The sequence below is a fragment of the Scatophagus argus genome, chromosome 10 (assembly GCF_020382885.2).
Source record: "Scatophagus argus isolate fScaArg1 chromosome 10, fScaArg1.pri, whole genome shotgun sequence".
In the NCBI taxonomy this organism is placed as follows: Eukaryota; Metazoa; Chordata; class Actinopteri; family Scatophagidae; genus Scatophagus; species Scatophagus argus.
The window spans coordinates 8,654,775-8,672,237 of NC_058502.1; the positions used below are offsets into that span (position 1 = coordinate 8,654,775).

Here is a 17,463-nt window from a genome sequence, read left to right on the forward strand (position 1 = left end):
TGTGTCCAGTCCAGGGTGTACCCCACCTCTTGCCCGTAGTTAGCTGGGATAGGCTCCAGGCCCCCCGCGACCCTCATGGATAAGCGGTATAGAAAATGGATGGATGAACTGAGATTTTACATATAGATGCTTGTGTTGTACTGGTTTGTGCCATCACTGAGGTTTTACAGAGATGAAAATGATTTAATTTAAAGTGTGAATATTTTATTTTATAAAAGTATTCAGGAATGGAAATGCTGAGTCACCCCCCCCCCCCCCCCCCCCCCCCCATGTGATTGCCTCTTTCTCCTCTTTATCTCTGTGTCCACACACAGAGAGAGAGAGAGAAAGAGAGGGAGAGAAAAACTGTCATCTCCATGGCCCCATCTGTGTTTTGCTCAGGCTACCTGGTCTGGTTTAGTCTAATCTTTTTGAGTGTGTGTACGCTTCAGGCAAAAAAGTCACAGATGTCTCATGTGCAGGCGTCGGTTCATTGCACATCTCCACAGAGGCTACAAGCTGCAAAGAAAAATGGAAAATTGCAGTGCTTTGCCTGAGCTGACTTTGGTTATGTCTTTAAAATCCCCAAGAGTTTCAGTGTTTGTGTGTCTCTTCATTTTCTCTCTTAAGACTTTTATTAAATGCAAGCATCTTCTGTTCATCACTCTTAACTGCTGAGTTGGTTCTGTTTTGTCTGTCTTTTACAATGGCCCCCTGCTGCCAATTTCAAGGCCCACATACAGTAAATGTAATAGAGACTTTAACTGAGAAGTTTTATTTTGTATTGATACATTCACAATCCTACAACAAGGAGCCACTGCTGGAAAGAGATGAGGCTAGATGATCAGAGTGAACTGACTAATGATAAAACACACAAGGCTTTGCTTCAACAGAGTTAGCTCTGAAAGCTCAGCTGGTGTTCTCCTTTCTAAGCCAGACATATCAGCGCTGCCCTTGGGCCATTTGAGTCACTCAAGGCCATTGGGAAGCAAGTCGAGGGGCCTCAGAGCACAGGATCCACATTATGCAGAGATAGCAATGTGACATCCAGACACATGATGCCTCAGAGAGAGAGCGAGGCTGACTGACAGGAGCCCTTCTCCTTGTGTACAACTGCCTGTCAGTCTGTGCTCATTGTCTGGAACCAACCTACATGGCAGCAGAGCTGGTCTCCCATGTGAATTACTTTTAAAAATGGCCTTTCTGGCATCAGTACAGTCAATGGATAACAATACTGTTTACTAGATACAGTATGTTGCTTGATGGACACAAGACCCTTGCAGCACAGGCGGTTGAAAAATCATTTTCATAGCAGAGGAGGATGAACCTTAGTTGCAGACTAATATTCAACATGCATTCAAAATTTGACCTGACATTTTGTTTGGGATTTTTTAAAAATGTCAGTATTTAGCAACTGGCTCACCAAATGTCTACTGCATAGCATGGATTTGAACAGCGTGTTTGTCTGAAACCTGCAGCACATGTCCTTCTCCTGTTCTCTCCTCATCCCAGCAGGCTCTGTTTAAATGCCACAGGGATGTCAGTCACCTTTACAGGCCATGTGTGCACTGCGGTACCACGCAGTGCTCCGAAGTCTCCTCTCTTATTACAATGTCATCTCTGGTTTGCAGCTCTGTGACAAAGACCCCTTTCACAGCCACTGCGCGTCTCCTGAGTTCGATTAGCTTGGAATTCCACTGTTCCGGATGGGAGGCTCCAGAGGCCTCGAGGCACATGTGAGGCCAATGACGAAACGTGGTTTTCCCCTCTCCCACTTTATAAACACCCACTGCACCAATGACAGAGTCAAGGTGATTTGCTCAAAGCACCAAGACTCAATTTCCTCGAAAAGGACACCACTTCTACACAGAATGTCCTTGGAGCACTTTTATTTCATTTTGAGATACATTAGAGAAAAATGAGATTTCAGCTAAGGAATCAAGTCATCAAAAAACAAATTTGTAAAATTATAAGATTAATCTGTGTTGCATTTAAGCACTGGTTGTTAATTTAAGCAGCAATACATCCCAGTTTCATTTCATTTAATCTTTTAAACTGTCACATCCTTTTCATTTTTTTAAATTATCAGTGTGTTGCAGGCTGGTGAGAAGGTTGGGCTTGTGCGTCTGCACACAACAACATTAATAATAATTGATCTGATAATCAGATTATAAGAAAGTTTGAAGCATGCACTGTTACATTCTTGCCATACATTTTACATTTTAATTATTGTCTAGGATTAATTTCTTTCTTTTATCTGATTTCCGGTAGAAGTGCAAATACATTTATCATTTTTCAGATTACTTATTTTAAGCTCAGTGTGCTGTTTTGTTATAACATCAACACTATCGTGCACATCAAAAACATTGTAGGCTCGAACTCACTCACCGGCTATAGCCGTTCTGTGTGGAATCTGCATTGTGACTATAGGATGTATCCTGCCACTCACCCAAATCCAGCTGGGATCAGCTCCAACCCCACACCAAACCTCCAAGGAATAATAAGTTGTAGATATTGGATGTACAAATGTACTTGTTTTTAGTGTAGTTGCACTGCTTTTAAAATAAACCTTGTTAATATAAAGCCTTATTTCAAGCCCCATTTTTGTTGCATTCATGTGCAAAATGCAAACACCAAAAGATAAAACATGATATTTACCCAAAATTGAATCTTAATAAAATTAATACCTGTGCACAGGCACAGCATTGATTTGCATGGTAGATTAACTGAATTCAATACAAAGTCATATCTATATATTCCTCTCTATACAGAGAGGAATGAAGAAGCAGAATGGTCAGTGAATTAAGCCCATTTATCTTTGCAGGATCTGGTCCAGAAGTCTCTGCAAAAGAACAAAAACAACAGTGATACAGATAACCTCTCCCCAAAAAACACACCTATCTGCACTCAGACCTACCCTCCCTACATCTCTTAAGAGCAGCTCTGCCTCGCAAAGAAGACACTCCCACTGCTAAATTGGCTTTCACTTCCATCAGCTCCACCCCTGAGGAGTCCAAATCCAGGAAGGGGGGAAAACTCTTGCTATCTGACCAAACACCCTGCTATGCAATCAACCTCCTCTTATAGGAGTACCCAACAGCTGGAATCTAATTTCAGCCAGTATTCAAAACCACCCACCCACTACCCCACACTATCAGACCCTACTGTGACTCTTCTCTGAACTCTACTGCTGTGTGTGTGTGTGTGTGTGTGTGTGTGTGTGTTGGAGACTTTCTGACAAAAAATGTAGCCTCTAAAGCACACAAGGCTCAGTGTTTATCAGGGAGGAACACGCTCCTTTTCTCCCAGTCTCACTGTGGTTGAGCCTGGCTAATAGCTTTATTTGAGAGGTGGCAAGGTCACACTGGCATCATAACAGCGCTGCCTGCTCCATTTCCCTGAGTTACACAATATTCTCTTACAAAGACATTTCACGTCACACTGCGTTCTATAGTTGTCGGCTTTGTCAGTAAACCACACAGTGCTGATTCACTGATGAATCACTGTTTCCTTGAAAATGAAAAGTTGTTTGAGGTCTAAGGCAGAATAGTTCTCAGTTTGCCTAAATGATGGCATCAGAATCAGAATTCCTTTATTTATCCCCGAAGGGAAATTCTTTATGGGAAATTCTTTCATTCTCATATGACAAAGACAAAAATTGTCTTGAATGATACATTAATAAAAAGCTCTCATGCACACATACATTTTTCTCTCTATCCCTTAAACACACACAGACACACAAACACCTGCATGCTATCTGAAGACACCATGGTTGTGTAATTATTGGAGACATCACTTCACATTTTTCACATTTCACCTGACTGACAGTGAATGCATCATTGTGCTAATGGTAGAGTGAGTGAGGGAAGATCCATTCAGTGATGCTGAATGGATCTGTCTGACACTGCATGTCCCAAATATATCACTCATTTGCCACATGCACCCCCCCCCAACTGTTGGAAGACTTTGATACTGTCTGTGAAAGCAGGTCCTATACATTAAGTCAGCAGGTACAGTAAGTAATACTGAGTTACCGCCTCGGTTTCTACAGTGCTGAAAGCCACAATCACACTGTGGTATAAAGAGTGAAATGGACTCATGATGCATTAAGAGTTTAGTTTTGGAGCAAGTGAAACTTTAGAGTTTCCACAGATGATTTTGAAGGAAACACCAGTCACTGAAAAGTAACAGATTTAACATAAAATATTAGGAAAATAAATAAACCTAAAGGCTGAATGCACATTTTTTTGAGCTACAGTCCAATGTGATAAATGACAGAGGATGTGGCTTTAGCAGTCAAACAGTGACCTCTGCTGGACAACAATCAAACCCTGTTTCAATCGCTCAAAGAGACTCCCCTTGAGATACACTTAACACTTCATTTTCACGTAATGAGTGTGTGTCATCTACATTTAAATTCATTACAATAACTGGAAAAACACCAAATAACTGGAACAACACCAAAATAAATCAAAAGATGCTGAATAGTTTTGTTGTATTTAGGTGTATTAATGTGAGCAACTGTTATTTGGTCTGGTTTGCACGGATGCTAATTTGTATTTTTCATATACTGCGGTTTAATTTTATGTTACATGTTTTGAGACCGCAGTGAATAACAATAACATGTATACCTTGCAAGGAGCATTCAGATTTATGGAAAAAATGACACCCTGATGCGTGTCACGCAGCATGAGATGCCTTCAGAATGTAAAGCACAGTGTTATAGATAGAGGTTTATATTCGGGATTCTAAGCTTCTTTTGTTGTAAGACTGTTTGTGCTTCTTATGTTACTGAAGAATGAACCAATGTTTTGAACTGGTTTTTGTACCAAAAATAAGTCCCAAATGTACCTTTTTAAAGATCTCTGCTCGCAATCTGTTGGTTTGTGATAGAGCCTTCTTTTTCTCCTCCTCCTTTTTCTTTGTCACCTCTGGAAGCTTCTTGTAAATCCTACAGATGCATAAAAAAGGCAAATTCATACAGGGCAGGAGAATATGGCATCAGAAGTCTGAGGGTGGCTGAGCCATGCCATCATATTGGCATACGGGAGACGAGGTATTATCTAGCCAGACCACAGCCAGCAAAAACCTGGATCCACTGATAAACAGGTCTCACACAGACTCCTTTTTCACTCCCACAACTACAGCTAATTTGTTAAAAGATGCTCTGAGTCAGATAGTGTTGCTTTTGAAAAAAATTACAATGGGCAGCCATCATCTGATCGGGTGTGCCTTTCCAGATAAGGTAAAGGGGAAAAAAGTAAGAGATAAGGTATACAGAGGGTAGCTCATATCTCCTGTCAAGACATTTGGAAATCAAACATCTATTGTACACATACAGTATGTGGGTGTGTGAATGGTGTTTGTGCACAAACCTGTATGCATGACAGATATGACAAAAAACATGATGGATTGTGCTGAGGCGGGATAAAAAAAAACAAAGAGGGAGGAGAGACAGAGTGACATTGTCTGCAGAACTCACCGTCTGGACCTCAGCTGCATCTCTCTGCCTGATATAGACCTCTCTCTAGGCTTGAAAAGGTTATCTAGGACATGCACACACAAACACACACATATACACACAAAAATGCACACACAAACACACACACGCACGGACGAACACAAGAATAATGAATTAGATTTAATATGTAAACGAATCTTGAATATGTTAATGAACGCTGAGCGCTGTGTGTGATCTCTCTTTTTCAGACAGCGAAGCATTTGACCATTACCCCCCCCCCCCCCCCGCACACACACACACACACACACACACACATGCGCACACACATACACACACCTCAAATATAGTCAAATCTAGTCCTATTAAGTCTGCCTCTCATAGACTGAAGTGGAGTAAACTGCAAGAGTGCTGCTGCTCTGGTTAACAACACCAGTGTGCCAATGTGAGCTATTCAAGGTGAATTCCATGACACCTCCATGACCCATTATGCCTCCAGACTTTAATAAGGTTTTTCTGAAATGTTGAGCATTCAGGTACACACAATCTGCTGCGATGAATGTGAGATAAAAGTGATCATGGTGATACAGTCAGTCACCCAACCTTCGGCAGAGAATCAAATCAAATTGCCCGTCTGGCTTTTAAAAACCCATTTCCCAGACAATCAAACAGTTAAGAGAAATGCTGGATGTGGTTTGTGCTCACTTCAAACAAGCAAAGCCTTGTCAGAGATTATAAGTCTGACAGCTTCTGTATGAAAGAAAGATGAACGAGACTCTGACAATGTTTACACTGAATACAAAGCAGTATTTTCTGCATAGAAATCCTAGTCTTTATCAGTTTTAGACATGTGGATATCATCTATTTGTTTATTTACTATGAAGAGGTTACTTTTATACTGCCTTTTACATCATGTCTGAGTCTCTTCAGTTCTTTACATTGATATTAGTCCGCTGAATTTCATTTTCATATATCTATGGTGTTTCCTTTGCCCTATATGACAAATGCTTGTTTGTTGCATTTTGACCTCACTTTCTGTAGAATCAAAGATGTTTGAACAAATGGAAAATGAAACATCTTGGGGATCATTATATTTGAGACACGTTTGGTCTCAGTCTGTGTGTATTCCCTGCATACAGAGCTTTCAGAGAAAAATGACTCAACTGATGTGCAATACTAGATAACGGCCACCAGAGAGCAAAGTTGGATAATTGCCACTACACTATAAGGAGAATAATAAGTAAAATTCATCCTTGTCCCCCCAGTATCAGCAGAGGTTGTTGAGGTTAACACAAACTATCTAACAAACAGCCTGCAATTCCTCATTATGATGTGACTACATGTTTCTTGTTTACATATTTCTCAGTGTAATGGTGGGGATGTCTCATCAGAAAACTACACTGAAGGAGACTTTATCCAAACAGTCCCATGATGAATGAGTTAGTCCCTGCAGACGTGATGCAACAACAGATTATAAATCACATGACCTACAGTTGATGATATGCTGCTGTCATCATGGGTGACCTGACATCAGAATCAAAACCTCTTGACTGATTGTCCTTTGACCAGAGAGATGAAATAGTTTTTTACATAATGCTGCTTTTCTAGGTTTCAGAATTATTCAGCTGCACTTACCGCTAAGTGGATCTGGTGTGGTGCAGTTCTTCTTTTGTTTGCATCGATCGTCCCCGAGGCTCTGCACCAAGTCTGGATTGGAGTCCTGCAGCGCTCTTCTTCTCATAGCCCTCTGCTCCAACCTCCTCACCCGACCCTGAGATCGACTGATGAAGTCTGGCCTGAAGAGCTCCAAAGCCTCCTGGGATGGCGAGAGAGAGGTTACACAGCAAGCTGGTTTTTGGTGGGACAAGTCATACACACTAATCTTGTGGAAATAGAAAAAAAAAATCCATTGGGTTAGAATCTATTCTGAAAATATCCTTAATCTATTCCTTAACCTTGGAGAATCCTCTTCACAGCCTTGTAATAGCTAGGAGGTGTAGGCAACATGGTAATATTATGCTCAGCTTTAGTGGGGATAAAGGTAAGAGAGCTTTACTCGCAGGGGGAATCTGAATCCTTTAGAAAGCCTCAAAACCTCATTGGATCTTTACCCCTCACAGCCAGAGATAAAACTTTCTACATTAACTGAGTAGAAAGAAAAACTGAAATAAGAAAAAAAAAATCAGGAGAAGAAAAAAGAGAAAATCATGTAATTATGAAAGATTTTCTTCCATTCCCTCTTGACTTGGCAGAGGATGTGACAAATACTGACTAAAGCAAAAATGTCTAAAAAAAAAATCAAAAAAAAATCACCCCTCAATAGATGCCAGAAGAAAATAAGAGACACTTGCTTGGTTGTGCATGTGTGTGTGTGTGTGTATGAGTTCCTGTGTAGTTGTGCATGTATATATCTGTATATATATGTTTGTCTGTGAGTGTTTCTCAAATAGAATGGCTAGCAAGACCTCTGAGTATTTAGAGAACACGGCAGCTACACTATGCAGGCAAAAATATCCAGACGGCCCTTTAAGGGAAATCTTAATGCTTCAGCATACCAAGACATTTTGAACAATGCTATGCTTCCAACTTTGTGGCAACAGTTTGGGGAAGACCCTTTTTTATCCCACCATGCCTGTGCCCCAGTGCCCAAAACAAATTCAATAAAGACATGGTTGGATGAGTTTGGTGTGGAAGAACTTGACTGGCCCACACAGAGTCCTGTCCTCAACCCCATTGAACACCTTTGGGATGAACTGGAAAGGAGATTGTGAGCCAGGCCTTTTTTTGTCCAGTATCAGTGCCTGACCTCACAAAAAGTCCTGCAGAAACACTTGTGGAAAGCCTTCCTATAGACAAGCACAAGCTGTTATAGCTGCAAAGCTGCCTACGTATTTAGAACGTGATATCACTAAAGTCCCTGCTCATATAACAGTCAGGTGCCCCAGTACTTTTGTCTATATAGTGCATATCTTGAGTGAATGATTTTGCAGTGCTTCTTTCCCCATCACTTGAACCACTACCACGGCCATGGAGAAAACAGACAATCACTCAGAGGTGATTCAAGATCCAAAGGCATTGACTTTAAGGTTTTTCTGAAAAGTTAAGTAACACAAAAGGTCTGTACAGAGCCCATTGGGATAGATTGGTGTCTAGACAGATGTATTGTATAGAAACCAAAGTCTCAGATCTATAGTGTTATTCAAAGGAAAAAAAGACAAGAAAAAGGTAAAACCGGAAGATGCTGAAATGGGCCAATGAGAAATCAGCAGACAGTATACCCATAAAGACACACAGTCTAATTTCCATTTTTTGGACACTCTGGATGATAAGATGAAAAAGACACTACGTGCCAAAAAATACAAGGGATGGGGTGTAAACTAAATCTTAAAAATTCTCTTTTTGATATTGGCAGTTCCAGGCAGTGGAAGTCAGTTCCTATAGTTACCATTATAGCATTAAAATGAAACCATCTGCGATAACAGTGAACTGGAGTGAAAACAGACATGACAGGTGGTGCCTTTTTAAGCGTGCCAAGATAATATGCAACTCTTATTTATCTCTTTTTTGCAGTGCATATGTCAACATATCTAGACAAGAAGAGCTATAGCAATAAACAAGGTAAAAACAAAACTTGAAACTTTGTGTACTGAAGGATTGTCACCACAGGTTGTCTGGTGAAGTTTGGTTAAATGATGGCCATTTAGAATAGCCATCAGTTTACAACAACAACATTTACAAGCAGAAGCATTTATCTGATTGACACTCTTGAGTCGTATAAAGTGAATTTACTCACTGTGTGCGCGACTCTATCTTTTCTCAGCCTCGTTTTTATGGCTGGGGAATGTAAGAATGTATATTTTTCTTTTCTTCATTTTCATTAGGTGATGGTTGTTTTTGCAGATACTGCTAAAAAATATAAATATGTCAGATGATAACCTGAATGAACCTCTCTGTTGCAGGTGCAATCTCAGCACAAATCTTGTTTGCATCTGCAACAGAAAGGTGGATAAGTCACGTCCCCCGAATACCAGTTTGTGCGTGTGAAAATACTTTCGGAAAACCCAGTCATTCAGGTACCATAGAGGTTTTCAAGGGAATCGGGAGGAAATTAGTCTAACAAAAGTTCATCTACATCATTTTACCTCAACGACACAACAGCAAATTTGGGAATACAGTTACCCAACCCTTTTCACATAAAGTGCCTTCGAAGTGGGATTAACAGAAATTCAATATCCAAAAAAAAAAAAAAAAAAGATTTCACCAAAAGTGCTATGTTTTCTGTAACAGTGAACCCCACATTCTACACAACCATCAGACAAGGACAGAGATAAATAAATGCTTATTGGCAGTGTTTGGCGTTTACCACTTGAGCTGATATGTTTCAAATATCTTGTGTGATATTTTATGTGTTGCCTGCATTCTAAGAGATTCCTTTGCATTTTAACTATGACTTCTTATGGAGTGTGCAATAAGCATAGTATTTTGGATTACCTGAAACAAATTCCACAAAATGATCATCACCATCAGTATCTAAATTAAATTTAGTTTGGACCCCTAATTAGGGGACCTGTCTCTGGGGCTCTAGTCTCCATCATTTGACAAAAAAATCAACACTGTCAGAATAGATGCACCTCTCCCCAAGCTTGCCCATCAGGTCATTCAGCTTAGGTTGTGCATTATGTTATTGTCATGGCATCAATAAAGATGTTTGTCTTTAGCTTAAGCAGCCCATGTTGCTGCATGTCCGGTCTCTGTACCAAGGTCATTTTAGCTGACCTTTTGCTGGTTACTAAGCACGCACATTGCTCAGGGTCTGTCACTAACTCACATGAAAGCTGATTTTTTTGCGCAGAAAAAATGACTCAAAATGAATTAAATTGCAATATGTAACATCTATGTAAGAATTTTAACTTTTCAGTTTTGATGTCAAAGACATCTATGTATTGTGTTACAGACATATGCGTTGAAGTTAGCATGCTAACCAACAAGAGACCATCCAGAGCTGCTAGTCTGATTAGAGCTTCTGTGGGTCAGGTATTTTTGGCCTATAGTAACTTTTCAGAAAATCACAGATCTGTATCTTTGGCTGGCAATGTTTGCTAAAAGTGACCATAAAGAATACTGAATATTATGTAATTTACAGAGGTTTTATGCCAGGAACTGTATCTCTTTGGATAGCTGTGCCAATGACAGCCAGAACCTATATCTGTGCAAGTCACATTCACATCAATCATTAAACTGATATGATCCTAATTGTTATTGTTCATTTTTCAGCGCATGCCAAATTTCAATTTTGTTCTTAAATGTTTCAAATTCTGGTCACAGTGTAGAGGCACAGAGAAGGTCTTGTGTTGGATGGGTATGCACCTTCATAGCAATTTCAGCGTGTCTGAGGTTAGGAATTGTATTTTGACACAGCATGCAACATGCAGCAAGAGTGGTGGAATCAAAAGGATCCCGCTGAATACATTCCATAAATACTTCACAGTACATCATGCATGCTTTGCGCAACAACTCAATTTCACTGATCCTACTTGTATTTTGAAATGAACAGATGATTTCTGATCTATTGTGTGGGGTGTCTGAACTGTTTGCATTCATCTGGATGTTCTCCCTCATCTGTTAACAATGGCTACATTTTAGAACAGACATTGTATTTTTTTACCCTTTGCTCTAGTTCACGTGACCAAATTTAGGAACAGGCAATCATTTATCGCCATCGACCACGTCAAAATTCCTTATTTTGAGATTTTTGTCGTACTTGTTGTACTAGAAACTTTGCACTCTCTCCCTGTCAAACCACCAAACAGCAAAACCAAATGGTAATCCATGAAATCCATCAGCTGTGAGGGGGTCGTGCTTATTTTCATTGGGAGTGTTCCTTTGCACATCCTGAACACAGTCTTGTTTAGATACTGTCTGAAAAATATGTAAGATTCATGGTCCTCAACCTGTATATGGGTCGAGACACCAATCCATCCCATTGAGCTGAGCAGACCTGTTTATCTGTTAAGCTCTTTACACAGTTTGTCTCTGAAAAGACCCAGGCTTTAGCATAAAGAATGCATGGTATTGAAGATAATGTCTGCTTTTACTGCATTGATTTTGTTTTTTTAACTGTTCAGTGTGACTTTGACAATATTATGCGGTATAAATGTGCAATGCAAAATAAGTGGAGAACACTGTTAAAGGAAATTTTATGGAGCTTTCAGTCACCTTGTGACTTTCATCAGGTTCAACTCAGTGCTCAGGTGTCAGGGAGCACATCCTTACAGACAGACCAGTTATGACCTCCACCAAATATATGCTCACTTATTATTTCGTGACCAAAGCTCACTACTTAGGTCACATTGTAAGAATTGATTCACATCCATGACGGCTTATTAATCTCAACGTATTAGTGAAGGGATATGGCTAAAAGCTAAAGAAAATGTCTACTTAATGCTAAAAAAGTTTTGGTCAGTATGCTTTTTACAAAGTTTCTTCCAAACTCAAGAGCAAAACAAAAGGTAACAGAATGTGTGGCTCCTACTCTGAGGCTGAGAGTCTTGGATGTCCCTTCCAGAGAGTCAACCTTCAGTGGAGGACAGGTTGTGTTCAAAGCAGAGAATTTCTGAGGCTCTGTGGAACAGTCCTGATCTTGTCCTTTCGATTTCTGGACACACCCTGCTTGCTTGCTCCACGCTTGAGAGTCCACTTGAGAGACACAAAGAGACATGAAATTACCTTAAAATTTAATTTGGCAACCGAAATCATTCTGAAATCATGTCAGAGGATTGCAAAGATCAAGATCACTTTCACAGGGAGAACATCATTTGAATTAGATGTGTTTTTTACTTGTGGTGTTATGTATTTTGTTACTGTTAGGTGTAGATGTTTAAACATCTGTATTCTTTCCCTCAGAGATTGACTTATGGCACAATTTTTACAACGTTCTTGAGTTATATCCAAGCTTTTATGATCTGTACAAGCAGGAAAATGAACAGACCTTAAAATGACCCCCAACGCACATCAATATACCCACCCACTCATACACACACACAGACACACACAACCTGCACAACTCATAGACAGAAAAAAACCCAAAGGGAACACGAGTGTGGCCTATGAATAATGTAAAAGATGACAGTGCATCCATTCTGCATCTGTAACCCCATTCCTCTGCCTTTTGCAGGAGATATATCTCCACTGAGTACCCTGCTATGACCATGTGTCATGTAGACAAAGCATCATCACATGCTCCGAGAAGCACATGCAAAAATTAAATGTTTGCCACAGGATATGCCCTTTAGGTATTGGAATAAGTGAAGCACATGGTGAAAAAAAAAAAAACCAAAAACACAGAGTTTCAACTAGAAAACACAAAGAAGCTGCGGTGCTCTGGGGGGGGGCGGCGTTTAATAATTAAAAAGTGTCGTGTTGTAGCTGTTTCTCATGAGATAGCCCATGTAACGGGGATGGCACTGGTAAGGTAAGACTGCTTTAGCTGTGCCAGCCACTGACAGTACTGTATAGGTCTGGCCATTGCATGTAGGTAAATATACTGTAAACATATGGAGTCATATGGCTTTAGTTTACCTTTGCTACTATACTACTACTAAAGAAATAGTTCAACATTAATTTCTAAATTTAATTATTTTTACATACAAATATTTTTACCTCATGTCTGTCTGCAGACTCCAAGTAGTTGCACAACCTTCCCATAAATATTCATTTTTTCTCTTTGGTTGTTTGTGCAAATCAAATAAAAGAGAAATAACATTGTAATTAGTGATCTTTAGAAGTGCTACTGGCTGGATTTATAAGCCAAACCAACTTTTCACCCATTCCCGGTTTTAGTGCTTGCTAAGCTAACTGCTCCATTACTGTGGCTTCATATTTAGAGAGCAGACATGCATCAATATCAATTTTCTCATCTAACTTTCACCAAGAAACAGAATAGTCTTATTTCCTCACATTTTAAGCTATTTCTTTAAAGGCACAGCATATAGTTGTACCCCTTGGGATCGCACAATAAAACAAAACAAAACAAAACAAAACACACAACTAGCACATCTTAAACCACTTTTGCAGATGAAAAATCTATAACCCAGGCAGAAATGCTCCTGGATAAAGTGATATTTTAAAGTTTAGTTGAATTTAGTTGCATTCAGGGACTGCCTTCCTCACTCTCTGACATTATCCTAAAAGTTTTAACTGAATTAAAATTTTATATAGCAGTGTCCGTAGTCAGAGGCGGTTAAACGAGGGTGTTTGTCTTTAGTCTGCAGTCTGTGTGTGTATGAATCAGCTGAGATTTATTTTAAACAGTGTGGATGTACAGTAAGGCAATTATGGTGGGTGTGGTTCTAAGAATGGATGTGATATAAATCAAGAGGTGAGAGGCAGAGTGAAACAAATGAAATGTTCCACCCTCTAAGACCACCTTGGCACTGCGTTCAGCTTGCTGCTCTGCCTCGGAAATGTGATCCTATCTACAACAGCTTGAAGAATATACAGGACATTGAAAGGAATACAGATCAATTGCCGTTGATACTTTAGATTTTCACTTGTGAAGCGAGGTGATGAAATTCATACCTGCGCCAGTATTGGAAGCCTTCTGCCTGTGCCTGAAATTGCTCTGGGTAAGGAAGGCTGCCTCATCTGCATTCCCCTTCTGCCTTCCAGCCTTTGTGTTTGAGGGGTTTGGCCCTCTGAATGACAATAATGCCAAAGTATCGCTGTGGCGCTGTGTGCCTCGATCATCAGCCTTGCTGTCAACATCATGAGCGGGTGCTATTTGCTCAACCTTGCAGCCCCGGTACTTTGATATAGGGCATCCGCAGTGACCCAAACTACTGCTGCGGCCATAGCGTTTATGGTCCAACGTGGTCACTCTAGGTCTTCTATAACCCTCATTTGTTTTGGCTGGTTTGCTATAGGTAGATGATCTGCGGCAGGATGAAACACCAAGGCGAACAGACAACATCGACCTGTACAGAGTGGGTTGCCCTGCTCTTCTTTCTTCGAGTTCCACGAGGGGAATGGAAAGTGACTTGTCTAAAAACACGACGGACCTAGTGGACCTCAGAGGCACCTCAAGGTGGATACAAGAGCGGTAGGAAGGCTGTGAGGAAAGATTCATAACGGAGTCACCTGTCACATCCTGATTTCTGTCGCCCTCTTTGAGACTTATGCTACACTGTACAAGTTGTACTTTCCTTTTTTCTCCATCTCTCCCAGCCAATCCATCATCTGGTGAATAGGCCTGTCTGACATCATTAGGCGTTGCAATGGTAGAATTCGGACCGCACACTCCTGGTTGTGACTTTGACGCTCTCATCTTGCTCATGGGCATGGATGAGACTCTTCCTCCAAAAGTTTCTGGTAATTTTGGTGCAGGTGACACCTTCACATTTTCCGCTGGGGTGGATGAAGACACAGGGTCCAGATGAGGAAGCACTTGATGGCAAAACCTGTGAGGCCGCGATGGTGAAGTAAGAAAATGCTGTCTTTGGACTCCTTTCCACCACATATGGGACACTTGCAATCCTGAACAGGTTGGAAACTCCACTGTTATGTCCACTATCTGCAGCACAGACAGAGTGTGTTAATTCTCCAAGGGACACACTCTCCTTCTCCATTTGCCCCCGCCACACACCCCATGACAGGACATTCCTGTGCAGTGAAGCAGTGATATCCTTACTCGAGACCTGTGAAAAGACAGAGGAAAGAAAAAGTTTAATTTCATAGTTGTTCTTGAAGTGCGCAATTGACTCCTCTGTAAACTGAAAGATTCTGTAACTCAAATGAAAGAAAGACTGCAAATACAAAGATATTAACTGCTGTGATGTGGTTTGGGAGACTTGTAATCTGCTCTCCTGCTCGACTTGTTTCTTGATCTGTTGCTGTTGCCATGACAATGTGTAACTTAATGGGCAGCACTTGGGAGAAATTGTTCATAACATTCAAAATGAACAATCCAGATTTGTCCTCAGAATGAAAAAACATCACCAGTTTTTTGCTCTCTTTTTATTTTTCAATTCAGTGAAAAAATCAAAGAAACTTTGAACACACAGTAGATACTTGAATTATACATACTTTCCTGCAACAACTAGCTGGTTAACATTTTTTTCTCCTTCTCTTCTCCTTCTCTCCTTGTTTGAAGGGCAAACAGAGAAACATCTTCCTCAAACAGTTCTTCAGTCCAAATATAAGGGGAGTTTTGCACAAATATAATTTTGCTTAATGAGTAATTTTGTCTCTTGCTTAAATGTAAACTGGAGTAATGGAAATCTGAAAACATCACCTAATTAGAACAGAAATCACGCATCATATAATTATGAAACAGACATGTTTAGAGTTTTTAAAGAATTTCAGTGATGACATTGAAAAAGATTTGATGGTGAAATATCCATAGCTAATAATGATTGATGAATGAATTCATTTTGTTCAACAAAGATTCTCAGAAAATCTAAAAATTAGATATTTTATTTAGTCTTCAGTCTAGTCATCATTTATATCCACAAGTAACAATCAGCAGGACTGCAAAATTAATGATCACAGTACAGTTCTCATGTTTCAGTATTTGCAGAAGCAAAGTAACTAAGTAAGTAACTTTCCAGGTCATAAGACCTTGGGTAAACAGATACGTAGGCTCAGAGCTGTTTACCTCATTGATGATGGGTGTTGATATGCTTAGGAATCTCCAACTGTGGAAACACACCGACATCTACCAGCTGTTTTCAGTGTTTTTCATCTGTCGGTTTAGAAAGAGGAAAAGAAATATGTTGTATTAGCAGCTTCTGATTTTAACTAGGCTGCATACACCATATATGACATAATAGGAAAGTACACTTCAAAGACATACTCCTCAACTTGAAATACAATTATCAGACTTACCTACTCATCACTAAAGTACAGCTATCTTGTCACTGAAAATAGCCTTTCTGCTAATACTTCCATATCACGTTATTCACTTCACTTTATCATTCCATCATTTTTTCCATGCTTAGAGCCATGTTCATTCCCACCTATCAGCAGCCAAAAGTAAAATCTCTTCCTCTCTGCTTCCTTCTCTCTAGAGCTCAGCTGATGATGACTCTCCTAACATAGTTATCTGCATTGCTTGGCTGGCACAATTTGGATAATGCCTTAACACCAAACAATGGTTTAAATGTTTAGGCCTATTGTTTCTGAAGGCATAGAAAGGGCCTTATCAACCCATTTTATTCACCACTGAGTGTAATTCAGTTTTTTAATCATGATACATCAAGTGCGCTGCTCTCAATTCAGCTTGTATAAAGCCCAATGTAGCTATTACAGTCAATAAAACGGAGATTATAACAAATGGAGGCACTATTTACTCTTTAAATAGACTTGTCAGTTGTGCAGAGCATTCATTCTGTGTCTCACAATGTCACAGTGAGACCTTGCAAATTGAAGTCATGTTGCTGCCCTGTTAAGATGTTTGCATGAACAATACAGTGCCTATAATACAAGAAAAGTAATTATGTTTACCCTGTGTGCTCCACTTTGAGGTGAGCCACATGGGACGGGAATGCAGGCTTGAACAACAACACTGAAATAGAAATTTATACATTCACAGTTTCACCCCACTTTTCCTTTGATTTATTTATGCCCAGCCAGCAAGTGTAACTGGAGGAACAACAACATTTTTATAATGTTGTACTTTACAAAAGAGATTGCTGGATAGGAGTATAGGAGGAGTAGCAGCCACCCTGAAGGATATAAAATTCTTCACCATATATACATAGAAAAACATTGAAACTATGGAGATACAGGATGTCAAGAAAGTCTTTCAACTGCAGATGAAGATCAAACCACCTAATCTAGTGTAGTTTGTATAAGAAAATGCAAATGAACACTGTGCATATGAACAGTTGTGCATGTTAAATGTATGGAAGAGTCTGTTGGTTTGTCTGAAATGTAGACATACAAGTGGGTGACAAATTCAAGGACAAACCTGTTTAAATAGGTAGGGATAACATAATAAATGCAGACGCTTGCCTTCAGAGAATGAAGAC

The 17,463-nt window shown here is 39.9% G+C and overlaps 1 protein-coding gene across 1 annotated transcript; it reads right to left on the reverse strand.

Annotated features, from left to right (window-relative positions):
- Positions 1-1,858: 1,858 nt before the first annotated feature.
- LOC124066511 lies at positions 1,859-17,045 on the reverse strand. Its single transcript, XM_046402945.1, has 8 exons — positions 16,937-17,045; positions 16,089-16,175; positions 14,015-15,129; positions 11,970-12,133; positions 7,073-7,253; positions 5,462-5,525; positions 4,831-4,930; positions 1,859-2,821 (listed from the first exon to the last, which is right to left on the reverse strand). The coding sequence occupies exons 3-8, from the start codon at positions 14,949-14,951 to the stop codon at positions 2,792-2,794; spliced, it is 1,476 nt and encodes a 491-aa protein (XP_046258901.1). The 5' UTR covers positions 14,952-15,129; positions 16,089-16,175; positions 16,937-17,045; the 3' UTR covers positions 1,859-2,791.
- Between the last annotated feature and the right edge of the window lie 418 nt (positions 17,046-17,463).